General features: G+C 41.2%; 2 protein-coding genes and 2 non-coding genes across 5 annotated transcripts in view; all 4 read right to left on the reverse strand.

Moving 5' to 3' along the window:
- Positions 1-11854, reverse strand: part of cpne7 (copine VII) — a 31177-nt gene extending 19323 nt beyond the window's left edge. The window contains exons 1-6 of one of the 2 annotated variants that reach the window (XM_076728284.1): positions 11738-11854; positions 10622-10689; positions 10184-10502; positions 5049-5231; positions 4687-4761; positions 1788-1862 (exon numbers count right to left, since the gene is read on the reverse strand). In XM_076728284.1, the coding sequence (XP_076584399.1) occupies positions 1788-1862; positions 4687-4761; positions 5049-5231; positions 10184-10357 (507 nt within the window). In that variant the 5' untranslated portion in view covers positions 10358-10502; positions 10622-10689; positions 11738-11854. Of the gene's footprint in view, positions 1-1787; positions 1863-4686; positions 4762-5048; positions 5232-10183; positions 10503-10621; positions 10690-11067; positions 11199-11737 lie in introns of those variants that run through there. The other variant, XM_076728293.1, reaches the window with a different exon arrangement.
- Positions 11855-17031: 5177 nt separating this feature from the next.
- On the reverse strand, positions 17032-21944 carry rpl13 (ribosomal protein L13). The gene is made up of 6 exons (XM_076728305.1): positions 21911-21944; positions 21316-21433; positions 20389-20530; positions 18737-18910; positions 17690-17746; positions 17032-17231 (listed from the first exon to the last, which is right to left on the reverse strand). Exons 2-6 carry the CDS (start codon positions 21417-21419, stop codon positions 17076-17078), a joined length of 633 nt encoding a protein of 210 aa, XP_076584420.1. The 5' UTR covers positions 21420-21433; positions 21911-21944; the 3' UTR covers positions 17032-17075.
- On the reverse strand, positions 17383-17461 carry LOC143325981 (small nucleolar RNA MBII-202). Its single transcript, XR_013077598.1, has one exon. It is a non-coding gene; the product is annotated as a small nucleolar RNA MBII-202 (small nucleolar RNA).
- Positions 19008-19084, reverse strand: LOC143325951 (small nucleolar RNA MBII-202). The gene has a single exon (XR_013077591.1). It is a non-coding gene; the product is annotated as a small nucleolar RNA MBII-202 (small nucleolar RNA).
- Positions 21945-22372: the final 428 nt, after the last annotated feature.

Consider the following 22372-nt stretch of genomic DNA (forward strand, 5'->3'; position numbering starts at 1 on the left):
GTGTGTGTGTGTGTGTGTGTGTGTGACGGTGTATACCAAATGAGACAGTTAATTCTGCATTTCCCGCCACATTAGACAGATACATCTCCTGGGGGACAAGAGCAAAACGAGTTGTAGCATCCTCTCTTTGCCATCATGGCAACTGCTGGCCAGTGACATCAGCAGCTCAGATTGATCAGACGCACGTGTCAAAACTCAATCCCAGGCTACGTTAATTATTACCAATTACCACAATCTATGATGGCTCGTCATTAATCCTCCTGTTCGCCACCGTCTATTCTGTGGTCCTTCAACATTCATAGCAGGTTGAGAGGTGATACAGCTGACAAGCAGCTAATTAGAAACAGTTTGCTGCTTAAGTCATCATCTGTTGTCTATGTTAGATAAATTGCTACACGCCAGTGGTCTGTCACAACCAATTTGCATTGTTAAGAAAATGTGTGTAATACACCTGATTGCTGATGAAATCATATTGTCATGGGGACCATAAAATCATAATGAGATTAAACACTTTGTAATTTGACAGGAGTCAGCGCAGCTCCAACGGTGCCTTTTAAACAACTTTAAAGCCTCCACACACACACACACACACACACACACACACACACACACACACACAGACGTTACATTTTGTGTATTTAACATGTGTAGAAAAAGGAAAGGAGACATTCAGTTTTAACAAGCCAGCAGTTTGCAGGTTTTTATAGACTATCTATGGTTAGTTTGTTGTTGTCAGTGGAGCTGCAGGGTTCACACATCCTCAAACTCTGTTCAAAACCATCTCTGTATGAGATGCGCTGTGCTTGTAGCTAACTCCAGCCAAAAATCATCCACAAACACAAAATCTTCAAAGACTTTCTGATAAGGCTTAATTATTACATTTCATCTACCATAATAAATCATTCATTCTTGACTTCATTCACTTGTCTCTCGTGATTGAAATATTAACGTACGTACATACATACAGAAATATGACAGGAAACAAATAATTAGCGCATAGAGATAATGCAATCATCCATTGCCTTTCAGAGACCAGAAAATGAATCAAAGTTTCTGTGGGAAAGAATATAAAGGTTTCCAAACCCTCCAGAATTTGGGGGGTGGGGGGTCTGTTTTATCATTGCTTGTAAGAGTCAGGTTAAGTTTCACTGTCGGTGTAGGTGTATATTGCAAACTGCAATTTCAAAAAACAAATCACACACAGAAAATGTAAATCTTTCTCTCAGTAGCAGTGGGAATCAACGGCAACCTATGAGTGTGGCATCCTCAGGGTTGCTCCGAAGAACATGGAGCGACCTCAGCTCATCAGAGTTGTAATTGGATGTAAGCTCCCGCTGTCTTTTTGATTGAAACATGCCTTCAGCACAGTTTGCCAGCGTGAGATGTGAGAGCAGGAGCAGCTAAGGTCAGTGATGTCCAGCCTTAAAGTGGAAGCATTCAACACCCAATAACACACATTTCACGTGTGGCATTATGTCCGCATGTGATGGTATGTGTTGTTATGTAATACACATGTGAGGCTAGTATGTTCACAAATGATCATTGTGCCTTTACATGTTTTAACATTATGTCACTACAAAGATGTTTTATGAAGCGTTAGTGTTGTTTTTCTACCCCTGTAACAGGGATAAAAAGTTCAAATCATTGTTGGTACTTTCTGAGGTTACACTGCAGTACCATGATTATTACATTACTACTGCTACTATCCCTGTCAGGTGCTACTAAAGCGTATCTAATAAAACATGAACTGTGCTGGCATCTTCATCAAAACTGTGTGCTCCTCTCACCTTGTCATCGAGCTTCTTGGCACAGAAGGAGAGCTCCACATACCCGTTGTTGCCAGAAATTTCCTCAGCGTGCACCTGAAAGGAAAAAACATTTGTCAGTTATATTTTGGAAATATTGACTCAACCACATGATCTACATTTAAAAAAAAAATATGTGATAACAAAAACCTTGAAGCTCATGAAGCCATTGAAAGTCTGTTCTAGAAATATAATGTGTTAATTGAATATTATCTGTAAACCTTTATGTAAGACCTTCCTTAACACAAGCATGTATCATTTATTGAAAAAGACATTTTTTATTCACCATATTTCCGTTGCATTGCAAAGAAACTTTGTAGTGTTTTAAGCAGTTAACAATGTAAAGTGACTTTTACTCAACACAGGATTGCTGACCATTAAAAGTAGAGCCCCATTAAGTGCACACTAGTGAGCCCCCACTGTTATCTTATTGTCTCGAAAGTCAAAGTTTGCACATACAGTGCAGTGCAGCTGTGAATTTTTATAACAGCTGGCTTTCAGAGTAGCTTTTATTTGTTAATACATGTGTGTTAATTAAAAAGAAATTAGCTCAGGATCGTCATTTTTAAGAATCACCTCGCCCCTCTGCTGCTCCCACTCGGCTGTCTGGCCCACTCAGAACCAGAAGTTTGCTGTTTTTCCATTCATCTATTTGAAACTGACAGAACTTGACTTCAAAATGCCAGAACTGTAGCTGTGAAGCATGCATGACCAGCGCTTGACAAGGCTTGACAGCGATGACTGGCAAAGTAGGAAACAACTACTACTTTTTATCAGACGGCTTACCCTGACAGGAGGCAACGCAGGAAAAATCTTTAGAAAAGGTGTGGGCAGAAGGTGTGTGTGTGTGCATCTTTGTGTGTGTGCATCCACATGAACGTGCAGACTGATTATAGAAAGCAAATCCTTGACATCAAAATGTCTCAGAAAGCCGAACGGCGTCACAGACGGCAGCCTTGTCCCTGCAGTGCACCTGATGGCTCTCTCCCCCGCAACCGATGAGTGAATGAAAGAGTGAATGACCTCGCAGGTTTGCCTTAGTGCATACATTCATTCAGTGGCAGCTGATAATAAACGTTAATTTAACAGCTCGTACTGCCAACAGAGAGGCTGAAATATCTGTTAAAAACTGGGTGAAGCATTTTGTGGTTTACCATAAAACCTGCCACAGGCTAATTTTCCCTTCAGGCCTTTTAAATCAGCTCATGCTGATGTTTCTTAGCGATTTTATGGTTCCATAAGTCACAACACTTTTATGGTATTTCACTGGAGTGAAATAAAAAGATATTAATCCAGTCAGATTATTGGCTCAGAGGAGTTTGTTGTACATTCTTTCAATTATAGCAATGTTTTAATTTGTTTCATGTGTGTTGAAGGTTGCAAGAGCTGTTTGACAGTCAACTGTGTAATAATAATAATAATAATAATAATAATAATAATAATAATAATAATAATAATAGTTTATCCATATAGCACTTATTTATATTGCAAAATGTATTGATGATTTATTGATTGAGATTTCAGGGCTAAGTCCCAGATCTCCACTATCCCTAGAAATGCTCCTTGTTAAAATTATATTATATTCTAATTTGTGCTTGTATTCATGCATATATTAAATATAGAAATCACACTTTGATATAGCAAGCAAAACAGAAGCAAACAAACAAGAAATGTGCAAATGCAACACACAAAGAAATGTTTTAGTGTCAGCATGTGTGGGTAGAAACTACGTGTTGGATGAGGGTTTAACATTATGACGGCGCACTCAATTCTTTATATCTGAGTAGACGAAATGGTCAAAAAATCTCCCTATGCGAATTCACAGTTACCCTGAAGACATTCGAAAGGTCATTGCTGCTGGCTCTGGTTTAAACAAAGTCAAACTCTGGAAAGAGATGAAATGACTAAGATTTAAAATGGATGAGTTTGTCTTTAACTTTCCCCTCACAGCATCGGGGGGCCCAGGGTTCAAATCTCAGTACTGCATGTGTGCAGAGGCGAAGAGATGAAAAGAAAAGCTTCTTGCTGGTGTGAACGAAATTAGACTGAGTCTAAATAGAAGTTTATACTTTCATTGGTACCAAATATACATGGAATGGGCACAGAAGCATCTGTGCTGTTTAAGAAAATCCATTCAAATACCGTCTCTTGGTTTTGTGTTGGATTGCATGACACCATGCAGATCCAGTTATTATGTCCACATCCTATACATATATGGTTAAATGGACAACAGTAAGCCTCATGGCATCTGGTCTGCCTCTCTTGTGTATTTCCAATCAAGGTATAGTCATTACTCTACAGACCAGAGTGGGACACAATCTAGCTCGTCCTGTTTTTGATATGCACCCACCGCTTGGCTTGTTAACTGTAAGATGGCGGCTAATGAACCGCCAGCTCTTCTCTTCCACATCTGACACATGTGCTTTCTTGCGCATGCATCATTTCTTAAGGATTCACCTCCTTCCCTGTGTGTAGCAGGACTGGCACCAAAATGGAGACTTGCATGTAGAGCTCAGAGAGGGTGAAAATTTTAACAGTGATGTAAAACAGCAACATGTAGCATTTCTGTAAGTGATGTTTTCAAATTTATCTGAAAACTTAATTTGAAAATAGCCTTAAAATTAGAGCCACAGGAGGTGAATGTGGAAAATGTTTACATATATACTGTATAACATAAACAGAATGCAAGTCCATCATAGAACCTGAGAGTGAACAGATGTGGGACGGGAAAAAAACAGAAACCTTACATCACTTTGCCTCCATTATTTCACTCAGCTTCCACTGGCCATTAGCCACTAACTTCCACTTCATGATGTCCAGCAACCCTGACAATTTCATTCACCAGAGAAGTAAGTTCATAAGCACAATGTAAGAAACCCACCGTGATGGTGGACTTGCCAGCATATTTCCCGTATTTCAGCAATAAAGGCTTCACCATCTTCTTTTGGGCCACGATCTGCAAAGAGCAAGATAAACACCATGTTGGCCTTGAGCCCTCAGCAGTAAAGAGATCTGAGTCATCGACACCAGCATTGCTTACTTGTCCACTCTATGTAGCAAATATACAGCATCAGGTATATTTACCACCAACATCACAGACAAAGGGAGTTGCTTCTGCATGTTTTCCATCTTTGACAGCCAACAAATCACAAAACTAACAGAACTTTAATCCAGTCTAGCATGCATTGGCATATTAAGTCAACAAAACGGGTTAGTATATAGAGTAGAGTATCATCTGCCTACCTGGCCGAGTGTGCACTCCACCCCACCCAGAAAGTCGTCATCGCGGGTCCCGATGCTGTGAGTGCCGTGGATGTCATAGACTTCGAATCGCAGCTTCTGAACCTCCTCAAAGTAGTAGTCCAATGAGAAAACCTTGGCAAACACTGGATGCAAGTTGCTCTTGATCACCTCTGTCCTGTCCAGCTGAGAGGAAACACACTGAATAAGATTCTGAACCTTCGCTCGCTTTCATCAAATACATTTAAACACTGTAATATTTCTTATCTGAATTCGCTAAATGTGTGATTAAAGCAAGAGTGGACCTTATGGGAATTAAGCCTTTCTGTGACCAAGTTGTCTACGGATTATATCCTCTTTGCTTTTACAGCAACATCTCTAAAAAAAATATATATATAAAATCTCCCTGGTTGATCTTCTTTATATATATATAGAAATGTCATTATGTTCCCTCAAGAGGATGATATGAGAGAAGATTGGAGGGCTCGGACATTTAATCTCAGCATACAGAAAAGGTCCATGCTCGTCTTTCATTGCCTGACAAGGAAAAGCTGAGCCTCGATCAGCTCATGATGCAGGATTTAGTCCTCACAGCTCCATGAACATTTCTATGCTGCCCGATTTGTCACAAGGACAAATCAGCACTGGACATCATATCTAAGTCTGCTGTTTTTTCCTCAGTAAATAATAATTAAAAAAAGACCCATCCATAATGTGGGCCCGGCTGGCTTTAGACCTCCAGAAAGTTTTACATGTGGGAAAAGTCTTTCAGTGGTCATCCTATATATGGATTGGATTCACTTTTGTCTGTCAGGATGTCCAAAGTCATTTCTTCATTTTCGGTGGCGCAGGCCCAGACTTTGAGTCATGATGACTTCAGAAATTGGTGACATTGCCTTCTTGTCTCTTTTGTCTCACTTTGGTAGTGAGTGATAGTCTTTTTCAGAAAAATGAAGACAGAACTGGACTGTTTTTAGCAATAACACAATATTTCTATAAAATAAGAATTGTGATACCTACCACACATACACACACAGACCTGTGATCCCACCACTTTTGGGGATTTTACATTGACTTACATTCATTTTCTGGAGACTAACCATCACTTAACCATCAACCGCACCAACCCACTACATTTTATTAGCAATCTGTAGATGGGTGACAATTTAAACAAAAAGCATTTCAGTGGCTTTTCTTTTTCAGTCTTTACTGTTTCTGTCACTTTTCATATGTTCATGCATAAATTGTGACTGTACTATGAACACGCGATGAAGAAGTCTCTGAACTCTCGTGGAGGGATGAACAGCATTCTTCCAAAAGAATAAAGATCATGACTCATGTTAACTTTGTGTTGATTTGATGCAGTGACCTTTCCATCAAAACAGCACGGAAGTATCTTAAATATCCTCCACTTTCATTCGTTTAGCTTTGTCCATTATTCGTAACCCCTCTGTAACTGGGTTGTAACTATCCTTGTTTGTTGTATTTATATGGTTTTAATCCTTGTTTCACAGTGTTGCATGCTCAGAAAGGTCAGAAATATCAGTGCATGAATAATCAATTGAATTGGAGAGCTGTCCTGTTCCTGACCTTTTGATTTTTGCTCCTGTGTATTCAGCTCTCTTCTTCACATAATCATTTATTCTTCTTGGCTTTATTAACAGCTTCCAGTTTAGGTTGTTGGTTGGTAAATGCTACATGTCACATTTTGTTGCTTGGAATGAAGGGATTTGCTCTGTCACGTCTTTATTTGCTTGAACTGGAAAAATAAACAGTACTGGGTTGAAAATAACTGTGCCACTGTTCCAGATGAATGACCTGACTTTTTCTCTCGTGAACATCTGCCTCACCTTTTCAGGTCTGGAATATGCAAGCAAAAATGATAATAATGCAATGGATGGTTAGCAGCAGGGATTTCTCTACTGTTTCCTTTTCACCCTGGCAAACATCACAAGGAACGAAAAGAACTTCCAGCAAGCTCTTGGCTTCTTCAGCCTCATTCATCCCCACTTGTCTTTATTGTCTTCTCTTGCCTTCTTCCTCCTCTCTTTGTGCCATCTGGACAGACAGATTTGGGATGAGTCTGATGAGTCTGTTTGTTGATGAAAGCTAATCAGAGCAACGGAGGATAGGTTGTGCCGAAGTCTGTGCCTGTTTGTTGTTGGTGTGGGGCCAGAACTACTGAGAGATCCCTGACATGGAAAATTAAGGCTGTCTCTAATCAGTTCTGCCAGGCAGGTATAACATTATCTGTGCAGCTCAATCATAACAAGTCCCTGTAGTAGCTTAGGTTAGATATCAACAGAAAGATCAGGGTTTGAATTAACTCATTATCATGGGAGCATGCCGAGTCCAGTTCACGCAGAAAGAAGAGAAATCATTTCCACCCTGCTCCTGTGTTTGTCCTTGGGTGCTGAAATAAAGTAATAATGGAATAAAAGCAGTTCAACAAATAGCAGCGGCAAGTCAGCGGGGCCACACAGCCTGAGCTCAGAAAAGAGGAAGAGGGTGGTGGTGATATGAGTGGGCTCAGCCTCTTACTCAGTTGTTGACGTAAGTAAACAATTTGCACAAGCACTGGCGCCTCCCTGCACTGAGGGAATTGACAGCGGAGGATTGGGCGACTTGTGTACACTGTCAGGACTGTCAAGACGCACATGGATAGATCCATAGATGGTGGTGGAAGGAGGAGAGGTCTTTTACTTCAGTAAAAGTAGCTACATTATAAAAATGCTCCACTGAAAATAGAAATCCTGCATTCCATCTTTTTCTTGAACAATCTCGAAAATCTCCTTTCATTCTCTTTGGCGGCCCCTGTGGCGTTAAGCAGTAATTGCATTCATCAGTTCATCGTCTTTTCACACTGATCTTTTCTTTGTTTCATTGTTAACAGAGACCAGCAAAAAACACTCCGCTGCTTCACACACCAGGGAGTTGAAGAGCAAGTCTATTGTGTTCGCTCTGTCTACCCTCTCTGACGGACCAACCACTGCTGGGTGATGGGAAATGCATCACTAACCACTTGTAATTTTTCCTGTGAATGTCACCACACACACCCAGTTCATAATACTGCAAATGCAAAGGCTTTCATCAGTGGGCCATAGGCTAAGTCACCATTGTTTTATCTCATTTGGCAATAGATTGTGACTTAACAGGCAATTACTTCAATGAAAATCGCCGTGATAATTGCTTTAAGTAGAGGTATATAATAATAATAGCAAGTGTTATATTATACTGCTAGTCTATAATTACTGATGTGTTACAAGGAAGGCAGCACTGTAATGTTTGGAAGCAGAAGGTTGGGCTGGACATACTTTTGATTACTTTATGCATAGCTGGATAATTTAATCTCTTTTGTTATGTAAGAAAAATAAACACTCAAGATATCTCAAAATAGATATCTATCTATCTAGATAGATAGATAGATAGATAGATAGATAGATAGATAGATAGATAGATAGATAGAGTTCTTCTGACATCACCATCCGAATTTGTTTCAGTTAGTGGGACTAAAAATAGCCACTCATATATGCTACACTGAACCCAGGTCAGTCATCTCATGTAACAGCCTCCTTACAACCAAGAAAAATCCATAACTGTGTGCTCAACGCTGTCAGCCGAGTGCTTTTATCATCGCTGCCACAAAATAGTATCCACATTCATGCAGCCCAAACATTACAGTGAGCATCTTCAACAAATGGCTCCCATGTGGCAGGAATCGGGCAGAGATGCAGTTAATTATTATCTCCCATTTCCCTGGAAAGAGAGCTTTTTGTTGGCTGAAGAGTTGCTTGGAAAATAAATCTATGCAATTACTTACCCTCGGCCACGTTTTAACACATCCTCTGCTTAATGGAGACCTGTGTTTTGGCTTCCTCTCATGAACTAAATGACTTAATTAACAGGGAAATGAGGGACCTCCTGCCCACGCTCCAGATCAGCTTGGGTCCGAACCAAGAAAGAAAACATTTTCAGCTGGAACACAACCCATCACACTGCACATTACTGAGCGACACAGTGGGATATGTGCACTCACAGGTCACTTCGTTAGGTAAAGTTGTACAGTCCTCTGTGATCCAATGCAACAGCTCTGCCATGAATTCTACTTTCATGAAGTTTGAAATTTTCCAGTTTTTGCTTGTTTTGATGATATTTCTACTTCATGTTTATTGCTGAGGTCATAGCGGTTGCTGGTTTTGTACTGGAGTACAGCATATTGAAGGGTGTTTCTAACATTCTGCCTCTCTCATTTATGTAAATGAAGGGGACAAATTATTAGGAACACCTCTCAATACAATGCAGTCTACTTCAACATCACTGCAAACTACAACCTCAATAATAAATTAATACCTCAATCAAAACTGGACATTATTGTCTTTGTAGAGGCAGAATTTATGGCGGAGCTGTCATACTGGATCACATTAGGCTGTACGTGTAAGTGCGTCTCATGAAGTGGACGGTGGGTGTACAGTATGTGCTGCTGAACAAACTGAATCCCACAGGTAAGGCAGCACAGTCCGTAAACGACTGAACTGTGGAGACTAACGTTTACACTTCCTCCTACAAATGGACGCCACATTTGACATTTTTAATCCTGAGTCAGACAGCTGTTGTGGGGGGCCACGATCTTTTCCGAAAGAGTGGAAAAACAGCTGCAAGTTCACCAGACCATTAACAGATGAATCTCCCTGGTTGATCTTATGCGACACCATGCGTTTTGGGGATAACTGGAGTGGGACTGAAAATTCGTTCCACATCACCACTGCTTAATCTCAAAATGTGATCTTTTTAGATTTATAAAATTGGATAACAGAGGAAGGGTTGGCCAACTGTGGCTCTCTGCGCAACAATTCTGTATAACCATTAAGAAAGCATGTTGGTCAGATCACCACGAGGTGCTGCGATTCAAATAATTTCAAATCTTACGTATGTGTGGCTCAAGGCACAGTTCTTTACAAATGAAATGTTGTGGTTAATGACTCAGATATGGAGATCAGTAAAAGATGGATTAATGTTTAAAAGCTACATTCTGCTGCCCATAGAATTGAGCACTGAGGAGAAATCAGCCTCCCACTTATCTCCCAAGAGGAGCAACTGTGCATTTGTCAGATTGAAAGAAAGAAAAGAGGGGAGCTCACCTCTGTCCACTGCCCATTGGTCTGTACCATGAGTATGACACAGGGGTCTGACTTATTCAGCGTGTCTCGGTCCAGCAGAGCTTTGCAAGACACACGCAGCTCTACTTTGGAGACACAGGTAGCTGGGCCACTGAGGCTGGTCGCAGGGGAGGTGGCCTCCTGAACGTCATTCATCCTGGCTGAGGGCAAGAGGAGCTGCCAGCCGGCGAAGCAGTACGGTGTGAGGCTGTTGGTAGGTCCGAGGGATGGGAAAGCGTCGTGGTGGGTTGCGGGATCTCAGTGAAGACGTGGCAGCCTCACAGCAGACAGGCTCTTTTGACTTGGTACAGATGTCACAGAAAGAACAGAGATTCCTGTTGAGTCCCAGGGGACCAAACCAAACCCAGGCTCTTATGACTGCCTGTCAGAGCTATCCCCCTGTGACTAATATCATCTCACCTCTGTAAAGATGAGAGACAGGACATGAAGGTGGCGGGCTCGTGCTTGCAGGAGTCTAGATCTGATCCCTGGAAAGATTGATTTAAGACAGTCATATCGGATGCATCCTCTTAATTCCTGTATGAACTACACTGCTGTCAACAGACATATTTGCAAAAAACATTTGATACTGTCATTGTCTGCACAACATTATTTTTATTCTCTTTGCAGAACTACACACGAGATAGCGAACAGTTTAAGTGGAAAAAACAGAATCTTTCCCCTTCATCAGCAATGGGTAAACAAATGAAAGTGGCTGATTAAATCAGGAATCCAGCGGACTCATTCCTGAGTGTCCTTATTGGCCAGAGGACAACACAAAACTAAGAAAAGGACTTTGTTTAAGCTCCAATCGGATCCGCCCTGCTGAAGCGTCCTTGAGCAAAGTGTTTCTGACCCCACTTAACTGTTTTGAAGAGGAAGAAAGCGTGGATTTCTCGACCAGCCGCGTTTGCTCTAAGTGTCTCATTCTTAGGAGACAGATGAACAAGTGCACTGCCCTGTTTGGCTTTCAGCACCAGGGACAGCGCCCGCGGATTCGATCGCCAGCTGCGAGCCAGGAAACCAGATGTCACCCAAAAGCATCAGTGTGAAACTTAACTCAGTAAAGCTGGAAACATAATCAGAAGCCGTAAAATACGAGTCAAGCAAAAGTTGTAAGGTAAAAAAAAAAAAAAAAAAGAAGAAGAAGAAGAAGAACAAAAGAAAAAAAAAAAGCCTCGAGGTAAAGCAACACGTCCGCTCATGAGAGAAAAGCTGCCGATTCAAACAACTTAATAACGGCGATGCAGGAAATGCTCCAGAGCGGGTTCTCAATGATTAATCACCACAAATGAACAAATCTGTAATCCTTGAAACCCCTGAACCAGCTGACGGTCAGGATGACAAAACAACGACCTAGATTTCCTAACTGGAACGAGCAAAGCGTCGTACTGAAAGCGAACAGTCCAGGCTACTTTGACAACACTCACTCACTTCCAATAAGACGATCTACAGCTGATCAATTAACAGATAAACACAAGCAAAGCGCAGCAAATCCCCTCATCAACAACATCGCGTTAAAAACTCACTTCCTACCTGTCGTTGTTCTTTACTCTTAAACACACTTGTTTAATCCTCTCCCATGTTACACGCTGCCTGCTTTTTTTTTTCTCCTCCGCCCAAACTCATTGGTTCGACCGGCGAGGAGGGAGTAGGCTCGGCGTGTGGAGATGGGGAGTGGAGAGGAGTCCAGCTGCTGATGTAAGGATGGGGTTTTCGCTGGGACTCGGTGATTGGGGGTTCAGTTCACAAATCGAGCCTTAGAAACATCACACAAAACCATGGAAATGCATCGTTGAGGTTTTATTGATTGGTATTACAGTTGTCTCACACAGCCTGGAAGCCTGACATGCATGCGGAGAATGTGCGCGCGGTTTTTGAGTGATTTGCAGGCGTTCAAGCTAAAATGATGGTGAACTTGTGACCCACGAACAAATTAATAAAATGTATTTAAATCTAATGACACGCCACATCAGACGCTTTCACACTTCGCCTCGGGCTCGATGTGCTTTATTTAGACTGATACATCAATAAGATGTTTCTCCAACTTCAGCTGACTGCAATAAATGTGCCACACTGTTCACATCTCATATTGTACATTGCATATATAACATGAATCTGCATACAGTAGGTAAGCATTTGACACTATATATATATATCAAATGTTCCATCAGATGTTCATGTCAAACACTGCTCTCTGCTCAGATTAACAATAAGCTCACAATCTCAAATCAGAGTTGTTGAAATGAGATGCTTAGATGATAATCCTCTCAGTGGGATGAGTAGCTGGTCAATTTGTACTCAGAAAAGGCTAATTCATGCCTAAATCAACTGCTCCTGGCTGAGTTTGTCTCCCCTCAGTCATAGAAAATGCTACGGACGCATGTGAGACATTTCACAGCAAGACAACAGGAAGATGAAAGGACAGATCTTCCAGCAGCAGCACATAACAACTACATCATCCATGTGGGAGCTCCAGCCAGCTGAGGACCTGTGACTCTGCTCTCTTACCTTCATTAAATACACACATTCACACACACACATATACACCCACATGTATACTGTATATACTTAAGTCTGTCACTCACATTGAAATGACCATGAACTGATTCATCCTGCACATTTTCAGTCATTTGACAGCAATGCATGTTACGTAACGTATTGTTTCTACACACCGTTTTATGCTGGAACTTTTTCACAGTCCACCCACAAATGCATTATTTTCATGAATGTATTTCCAGACATTGCATAACGTTTATAGATTTTTAGATTTCACTGACACAAGAACAGCTCTTTGCAGAGTTCCTGTAAAAACAGAAGCGAAGGCCATGGGAGACAAAGCCGCTAGAACAAATAGACAAAATGACTTTTTAATGTGGGTTCATCAAAATAAAACAGAAAATAGGAGCTTCGGTTTGACTGTTGGAAAGCCTTGTGTGGTTAGTTACTGTGCACTTCATAATAATAGAAATGTGTAGGCTTCAGCCGGTCTTACATTTGATTTCTGAGGGCTTTGAAATCTCAGGATTCGAAACGTCCTTCACACAGAACGGACATTTTCATTAAAGCTTTACAACTTTGTCTTTGATTTCAAGAGGCCGTGTCTGATTTGTTGAGAGCTGAGCCACTCAGAAGATGTCACCTGCTAAAAGGACGTGTGCAGCAAGACGGGTAAGCTCAATCAAATTATTCCCACAGCATGGAAAATAAAACATTTTGGCTCCCTGCTATTTAATTATCTGCTCTGCTAAGCTGATAACCTACGCACACAGACCACAGAGATGTCGCTCACAGACACACATATTAACAACAGGTTGGAATCCTTTAAACAAAAGTAACAAATTCATGCCTGAGTCTGCACATGTGCACAGTCTTTCTGACACAGCCATCAGCCAAAGTCAGCTCTCTCCTGCAGTTTTCACCCCCCACTGCCCCTTCCTCCATGGGTATTCAGAGTCTGCTTTGGGGCACACACCTGAGCCCTGTTACGCCACAGCTCCAAACAACGGCCATCTGCTTCTGCTGCTGCTGCCGCTGCAGTGTGGGTTCAACACCTCACAGGATGTTCCCTGCCTTTCCACATGGATTATCCACTCAGACTCCCCCCGCTGCTTCTCCTCAGTCTCTGCTCGCCTTGATGCCGCTGACCACATTGCGTGTACAATAACCCAAACAGGAGGATCTCTTAACATGGCCTGGTGCACTCACATTTCCAGTAAAAGTGTGTAACATCATCCACAGTTTTTCCAGAGGTTCCCTTGAGCGGAGGTATTTTTGGACTTAGGTGGGTTTTTGTGGAAATCCTCAAAGACATTATTGATCCTAAAGTCTTTCTTACGGGTGATTTTAGCAGCCCTGTTAATGGTAATCAATCACTGAGCTTGTGTTTCAGCAACAGCTCATTGAACAGAAATATTATCTCCACGAGTGTCCTCTGTCATCATTATGTTTGCCTTACTGACCTACTAATACTACGGTCAGTTCCCTTTAACAGAGAAAAAACGATACACGACACATCGCAGAGGCGAAGGTGATGCTGCAGGATGCAAGCATGCATGCTTATTTGCAGCAAAAGCAGCGAGGAAACAGCTGACAAGTGCAACAAGTACTCACAGTGTGAGTGTGCAATGCGCATGTTTAGCCCTCCACAATATCAGATTTACAGATGAGGTGCAGCAACTGTGAAACACCAGTTCACACTGTGCACAGAGGTGAGGAAATGAAACCAAGACCCTGAACCTAAGCATGAAGGATTGTCTCCTCACAGAGAATCTGATGCACAGTCTAGAGCCGCACTAGTTCCTGTGTCTACGTGTTTCTGATTAATTGATTATTTGGTCTGTAAGTCATCGGAAAATAGTGAAAAATTCCTTTCACAGTCTGATCAACGGTTCAAAACACTCCATTTGCAAGCCTATAAAATAAAAAGGCAGCGAACCTGAGAGGAAATAAGCAGAGAAGGTTTGCTGCTAAAAGACTTTAATGATAATATGCTGCCGGTTCATTGGCTGTCAACCTCTCCTCATCCTGTTTCTGATTATCAAAACTAATACACTATTGCTTTTAAATGCAGTTTATCATAGGACAAATAGCATACACATGGATACTGAAATGTGGGAGCTGTTCAGTGTCCAATTCTTGACTAAACAAGTCTCTATCAGTTACCTGGAGGCCGTTTTTATTGGGGTTAAACCCCAGTAACACACTTAGCACAGGTGTTAAGAGGTCGTGGTGTCCCGTGACGTTTGAGTGTTAAATTGGTTATTTTGCAGTGTCCTATCTTAAGGATGAATCTTAAGGACCATCAATTTGAGTTCCCATTTCAGCCTATCAATCACTCCTGGTCCAAAATGACTTGACTGTCCGCTCACCTCCATTAACTGAATAATTTATTTGCATTCAGGCAGCTGGAAGAGAGGACACTGAAGGAGGCACAGACAAGGACATTTAGCCTCACGCTGCCCCCATTCAGTCCTTATAGGTTGACATGTTGGACTTGGGATCATGTCTGGAAGTGGACATTTTTACATGGTAATGCTTTTGGAATAGACATCCTCAGTCCGTTGGGGAGTTTCTCTGAGGCTGTGTTTTGCTTTGTTGGTTCACTTTTTATTCACTCATTTCACGTAATCAGAACAACACAGCACGCCGAACATGTGCAAACAGTTTCGAAATGTCCAGCCTCTGCGTTGTCACAGCAGACATCCTTATTAACAGTCCGTTTGGGTTCGTGTCTGCCAGCACATAACGTTCTGTGTGAAAATTAAAATTCAACTTTGCCCCCCTCCCCCAGCAGCGGACTGTAAAAATGTCCCACTGGGATGAGATTTTTTTTCTGGCTCCCCCACCACCACCACCACCACCACCACCACCTCTCCTACCTGTGTGTGAACATGCTGTATGTACAAATCGTTTAATATTCTAATAGCCTCTCATGTTTAAGAGGCTCTGCCTGCTTTAGACTCTCCAACTCGTTAAAATACGATTTAACCGGACAAGTTTGAATTTACGGGTATCAGATTCTGCCGGCAGCTTTCTCCTGCTAACTGCTGAGTTTCTGACATAAGTTAATCTGCAAATAAGCTGCCCAATTGTCTATTAATTATGCTGCCACGTCAGGTTAATAACCTGCTTTCAAAAAATCCAGCTGGTTGGAAATGGATTCACATTCCTCAGCTACAGTCAACAACACTACTCTTTAATGCTTTTTGTCTCCATTAATGAGTTATATTTTGTGCCTCTAGTGCCACCTACTGCTGTCATTATGAGCCTCATGTGAACGCTGAATCCTACATTTAGGTTTTAGTTCACAGCTTTTCACAACTCAGACATGTTTATTAATATCACCTGCACTTTGTCTACAATGACAGCAAAAAGGTTTTATGTGAAAAAGTCCTATTTTGACAACCCTGATTACAAAGTTGGGGAACTACATAAAATATAAATAAAAAACAGAATGCAATCATTTGCAGACAAACTGTTTCCCAACACTTTTACAGCGTCTCTGAGCCCATGTATTAATATCCTTTATACAATCATGTGTTCACAAAGTGGTGAACATCACTCCATCTCACTTGTGAACGACTGAGCCTTTCCAGGATGCCCCTTTCATAGCCAATCATGATACTATCACCCGTTACCAGTGAACCTGTTTACCTGTGGAATGTTCCAAACAGGTGTTTTTGGAGCATTCCACAACTTTCCCAGTCTTTAGCTGCTCCTGTCCCAACTTGTTTGAAACATGTTGCTGAATCAAATTCAGAATAAGCAGATATTTACAAAAATCAATGAGGTTGACAACATCAAACATTAAGTATAATGTCTTTGTGCTGTTTTCAATGGAGTGTTTGACAGAAGCAATGAGCAAACGTTCACATTGTGTTTTATGAACTCTTTTTGGAATCAGGTTTGTTATTAGGCTTACATACGTTTTTAGCAATTGGGGTTTTTATGGACAATCTGTTTTTACAGTTTGTTTTACTTTTGTTTTTTCGACCCAGGTCCCAAATCAATACTGCAAACACTGTTCTAAATTTCACTTCAGACCACAGGTACTGACCATGGTCAAATACTCCGAGCTGCAATCTGAACCCAACAGTTATTTCAACACATTTGATACAATCTATAAATCAGATCTTGCCTGTATTGATACCTGAAAAGGTGATTTGTTGATATCCGATTTGTTTTGACACCCAGTTATTCCAAGTATTTACCAGACTTGATGCATTTGCTCCAGTGTGTTGTGAGACCCTATTCCATGAAGTCCCCTGATCAATGGCTACATCACCAAAACCCTGACGGAGATCATAATCAAGACATTCTCACACTGATCTTTTTTAACACTTTATTTTGCAAAGTTCCATAGTGACTATGTTTACTTCTTTTCCACATCCTGCTCGGCGGCCTCTCTGGCTCTCTTGGCACGGATGCCAAAAAGACGAGCGTTGGCGCGGGCCATACGCAGACTGGCGAAAGCCTTGAAATTCTTCTCATCCTCAGAGATAACCCGGGCCTTCTCCTTCTTGTGCACCTGGAAGAGAAGAAAAGGAGAATAGTAAACACAGAACACAATTTTCATGTCCTGCCAATAACAAATTACACAATCAATTTGACATTGCTATGCTTGAGGTCCAATTTTATGGCATTTAAGTTCTGGGACAACCAATTTGCTTTCCTGGTTTGATTTCTAAAAGCAGTCATCAGAAAATGGGTTCAAATGTTTCATCAAAGAAGTACAGAGATTCCGGAGATTTGTCATCATGTGACTGCTGAGACTCAAAACAAACAGCTTGTTGTTTTCTGAACTGACATCACTGACAACATGACAGCCGATGCACAAATGGCAAAATTCAGCCTGTTCAATGTGAACTGCTGTGCAGTTTCAATGATAAGACTCTCCCTCAATTTCACCTAAAACGTATCACATCTATTTCCAGTGATCTCATTATTATCCATCTTAATCGGAAGCTTGAAAAAGTGAAAACTTACAGTTCTGATGGGCATGACTGGACCAGTGAGCTGAGTGGCCATCTTCAGTTCCTCCTCCTGAAAAGATTACAAATGGTTAATTCTTCAAAGCCACAAAAACGCACATAGCACTCAGCATCGCTTGCTATGAGGCAGACATACATTTAGATTGAAATTATTTGTTTTAAAAAAAAGAGCTGAATAAGGCTGGTTTTTCATTTTCAACCACTTGCAGACTGACTGGATGACAAGTGTCACATGCAATCTGTACAGGCATCTGATGTTTATGAGTAACAGTACACTGACAAGCAAGGTAGAGTAAGCAGTGATGTTTTCACCTATCAGCTTCATAATCTCCCAGAAAACCCTCTAAAATGCATCACTACATGCATTAATTAGTTTTCATATTTGATTGAATTTGTTAAGTTCACCAGCATGTCCTCGGTTTCATTCGGTCACATCTCATGCAGACTAATAAAGCTCCTGACACAGCCAATCTAATAACCCAGTAAAATGGCATTTAGAATGCAAATTATGATCTTTCACTGAAGGTTTGCAGCTGTAAGAAAGAGTTTAGCTTAATAAACAGTGTCGTGCAGAGATTAGAGAGGAACTGGTATCACTCCACTGCATTTTGAAAAGTTCAGATACAGAAAGATGCACAGATTAGGCCTAAATCTATGAGCTCCATCAAAGACCATCTCTACACTTGGTTTCATTATTTCAAAATGCATAGAGAATACGATCTTATGTTTGACAGGACTCTTAGCTTTATACAGTAGTCAAAGTTACAATGTGTAAAAGCTGTGTATTCATTTTCAGATGATGGAGCAATAGTAAACAAACAGTGGAGAGCTCTAAAACTGGCCTTTTGAGAGATGACTCACTCCTACTGACCACATGCCTTTGTGTAATGTTTAACCACTTGCTTGTCTCAGGAAAATGAGCCAAACAATCTCATCATGAAACAATTCATTAACAACCACTAATACGCTTCACATGCTTTACAGATTGGATCTGAACCGTCTTTTACATTTTTGTGCTCCATGAGACAGAAAAGAAACTTACAGTGCTGTCTCCCTTCTTGGGAGCAGAAGCCTTCCTGGGGAACAGGATGAGTTTGGAGCGGTACTCCTTCAGACGCTGCACGTTGGCCTGCAGAGATTCTGTAGATCTGTTGCGACGGCGAGGGTCAACAGAGATGCCAATGGTGCGGGCTGTCTTTTTGTGGATGCCAGCTGCCTGCGGGCAGGAGCACAGAACATCGAGAGTTAAACATAACCTCTGATTTGAATCTTACATCTACTACATAAGATACTCATTCAGTTTGGTTTTCTATGTGGAGTAAGCAGTCATCAGAAAAGGGGTTCAAAGTATTCATCAAGTAATTACAGAGATTCCGGAGATTTGTCATCATCTGACTGCTCCAAAACCAAACTGTTAAATAGTTCAGAACACGTCTGCCAACAGCCACCGATGATATGCCAGGGCAGGTACTTCACATGCTCTTCTCCATCTACATGGACAGAGCTCTGCGTAAACTGTAAGCGCACAGCTCCAAATTTACTTGGCCAATAACGAGTGACTTGCTTAAGTCTTTGTCAGGATGTTGATTATCTGGTCCATTAACATAATGGTATTTTAGAAGAGCAAACTTTGTTTACATTAATAATAAATAAAATCACTCAATTACATCCCATTAATCATGATTCAACAATTCAACCTAATAAACTGCGACACAGTGCTCTCCACTTCCTCCCACACATTTTAGAGTCTAGGAATATTGTGTGCCCATTTTAATAGGCCGGCTTTTTACAGAAAATTGATGCAATGTTTGCTTACAGACAATCTGGCTGATGTGGAGGATCAAACTCCAGGATGTGATTTGACTACACTACATATAGGCTTTTGTTTCTCAATACAACTTAAATAGCAACTGGTAGTTGAAATTAAGGGCTCTTATTCCTAAAGATGAGATCTGATAGAAACACAGTTGGTACTATATATAAACACACACACACACACACGTCAACTTTAGAAACCAGATATGAATTTTAAAAAAATGCCATCACTCCTGTTTGAGCCTACTTCTTATGAAGGAAAACAACAAACAAGTCCAAATGTTCTGAGGTGATACGCATCAACAGTCATTTAGCCTTACTCCCACAAAAGGCAAGTACATGAGAGGAAAGGCGAGGTACAGGTTGGCAAGAACATCAAGTCTTTGAGCAGCACTTCGTGTTCTTCTGCAGCTACTGAGTTTTTTGGTTGGGTAGGAAGCATGATTCATCACAGAAAGGTTGAGCCTGCTCTGTTGCACAGTTAACAGCAAGAGCATTTCCGAGGTGGAGTTCACTTCGATAAACACTAGTTTCTAGGGTCTCGGACATGACTACATACAATTATAAGGTACAGTGTGTAGGATTTAGGGGGATCTAGTGGCACAAATCTAATATACACAGACATAATTTAATTAGCTTATAATCACCTGCAAATATAAACTGTTGTGTTTTGTCACTTTGCAGTTAGGTCTTTACATCTATAGAGGGAGCAGGTCTACCCAACCAATCAACAGACACTCAGGTGGTTTGCTGCTTTTTTTTCCCCATCTTCAGCACTAATGGATTAACTCAATGACGAAGTAACATCGCTGATGGATTATTCCATTATACAATATAATAAGAATAATATTATGTTTAAAGACAATTATTAAGTATTACCTTAAGTTCCTCCAGGGTGAAGCCACGTCCGGCACGAACCTTGGTGTGGTACCTGACAGTGGGACATCTGACCTGTGGCCTAAGTGGTCCAGCGACGGGGCGGGGAGCAATGAGACGGGCCTTGGCTTGACGAGCCTTTCGCCTTAAGACAGAGGCATCTTCGTTAAACTACATTCCTTTTCAGTTCCAGGAACTGTACAAGTCTGTTCCATGTACTCCTACTTGTGTTTCCACAGCATTTCTACACTATACACATGACAATATTATGTTCTTTGTGATGGTCCTGTGCTGGGAAAAAGGCATGAAGTCAGATTTTAATTGATCAAAATCATGTGTGCTTACACACATCCCATCCTCTATATAACAAGGGCGCACTAAGACTTTGATTGGCTATGTGTTCAATCAATGTTCCTCTATTTAGAAAAAAAAAACCCACATTCAGGCAAAACCATACTCACAGCCAATACATACTGGTTGACTGTGCCTACGAAAAACAGTCATAAATTTGCTAACCAAGGCATCACCAAATAAAGAAATCCCAGCTTGGAAAATTAAAACTCACATGCACTGCATCACTGCATGTCCATACATGCACACATACTGACCCAGGTAGCATTTAACAGTAGCATCACGTGATAACGTTTCATTAACTAATAGTCTGTTACAGTTCTAATGCATTGTGTTTTCAAATATACTCAAAATGGAAGTCAATATTGAGAAACTAGCTGACTGTGCTTATGGTATCTGGATTCATGTTATACAAAAGCTTTCCAAATTAATTCGCTCCTTAACTTAATTGATAAATTAGCTTGCGTATGTGACCACTGGTACTTAAGTACACTGTCAACATAGTTTGTCTATGCTGTTCATTCAAGGCACGTTAGCTCTACTTAGCTCCCTCTCCCCGGAGCACAAGGCAGCTCTCACCTGCGGATCTTCCTGGCTGGCTGGTTGAACCAGGTGCGCACTCTTTTCTGCCAGTCTTTGTGGAAATGAGGGTTCAAGATCATTCCATTCCGGCTGGGGGCCATGGCTGCCTACTTCCCTGCAACACAGCGTGGCACACAGACATGAGGAGGCTGTCATGCCGGCACACCATCATTCCTTACAGAGCTAATGTTACGTCCGAGATGCTAAGCTAGCAGGTTATCACGGTTACTGGTTGTTTTGATGGCCAATTCACGTTAACGGCTGCTACATGCCACAATCACTAATCTTTCAAATTTCGGTATTTGTCACATGCGTTGACTTATATTTGACGGGCATTATTAAAATATGGAGCTACAAACGTTGGCCTGTAAAGCAATGCTAACGGGCACACACAAACACCACTTGACCGGGGATCAACACTAACACAGAGGCTGTTTAGCAATATAGCGAGGAAATGTACTGCAATAGTCACCTTATTACAAAGGTGACAAATCACACTATCTCGGGCTGTAAGTGAAATTTACAAATATCTAAAAAATTCCAAGGATTAAGATAGATTCTTTCTAAATATGTGGAGAAAAAATTCTCATACCTACGAGGGAGGAAAATGGCCGAAAGGAAAAAGGAAGTTGTAATGCGGTGGATTGTGGGATATGTGTCAGCCAGCCAATGAGCGAACAGATATTACCAAAGAGTATAAAACGGAGGACTAACCGAACAAGAACAAGCTGGTAACAAGTTAAATGGAATACAACCAGGGCTCTAAATTAACACCAGCCAACCGGCCAAATGCTGGTGAAATTTCAGTCTGGCTGGTAGAAAAGACCACCTTACTAGCCACTTTGACCCATTAGGGAGTGTGTGTTTGGATAGTAAGATGAACATCTACTAGCCATTTTGGCTGGTGATGAAAAATGTTAATTTAGAGCCCTGAATACAACATGCACGAAATAACACGCACAACCGCAAAACGAAGAGCTTGTCTTTATTTTTACGAAAAGATTGATATCCGCTATAACGTGAATTCACTTAAACCAAGCTCAAGTGGAATTCT

Source organism: Chaetodon auriga, chromosome 1 (assembly GCF_051107435.1).
Source record: "Chaetodon auriga isolate fChaAug3 chromosome 1, fChaAug3.hap1, whole genome shotgun sequence".
Lineage (NCBI taxonomy): Eukaryota > Metazoa > Chordata > Actinopteri > Chaetodontiformes > Chaetodontidae > Chaetodon > Chaetodon auriga.

Excerpts from the sequence above, each read along its gene's own strand:
- rpl13 (XM_076728305.1), bottom strand. The coding sequence starts at position 21,419 with ATGGCCCCCAGCCGGAATGGAATGATCTTGAACCCTCATTTCCACAAA. Across the intron at positions 20,531-21,315 it reads CCAGCCAGGAAGATCCGCAG|GCGAAAGGCTCGTCAAGCCA; the intron begins GTGAGAGCTGCC and ends CTCTGTCTTAAG. Across the intron at positions 18,911-20,388 it reads TCACCCTGGAGGAACTTAAG|GCAGCTGGCATCCACAAAAA; the intron begins GTAATACTTAAT and ends TCCTGCCCGCAG.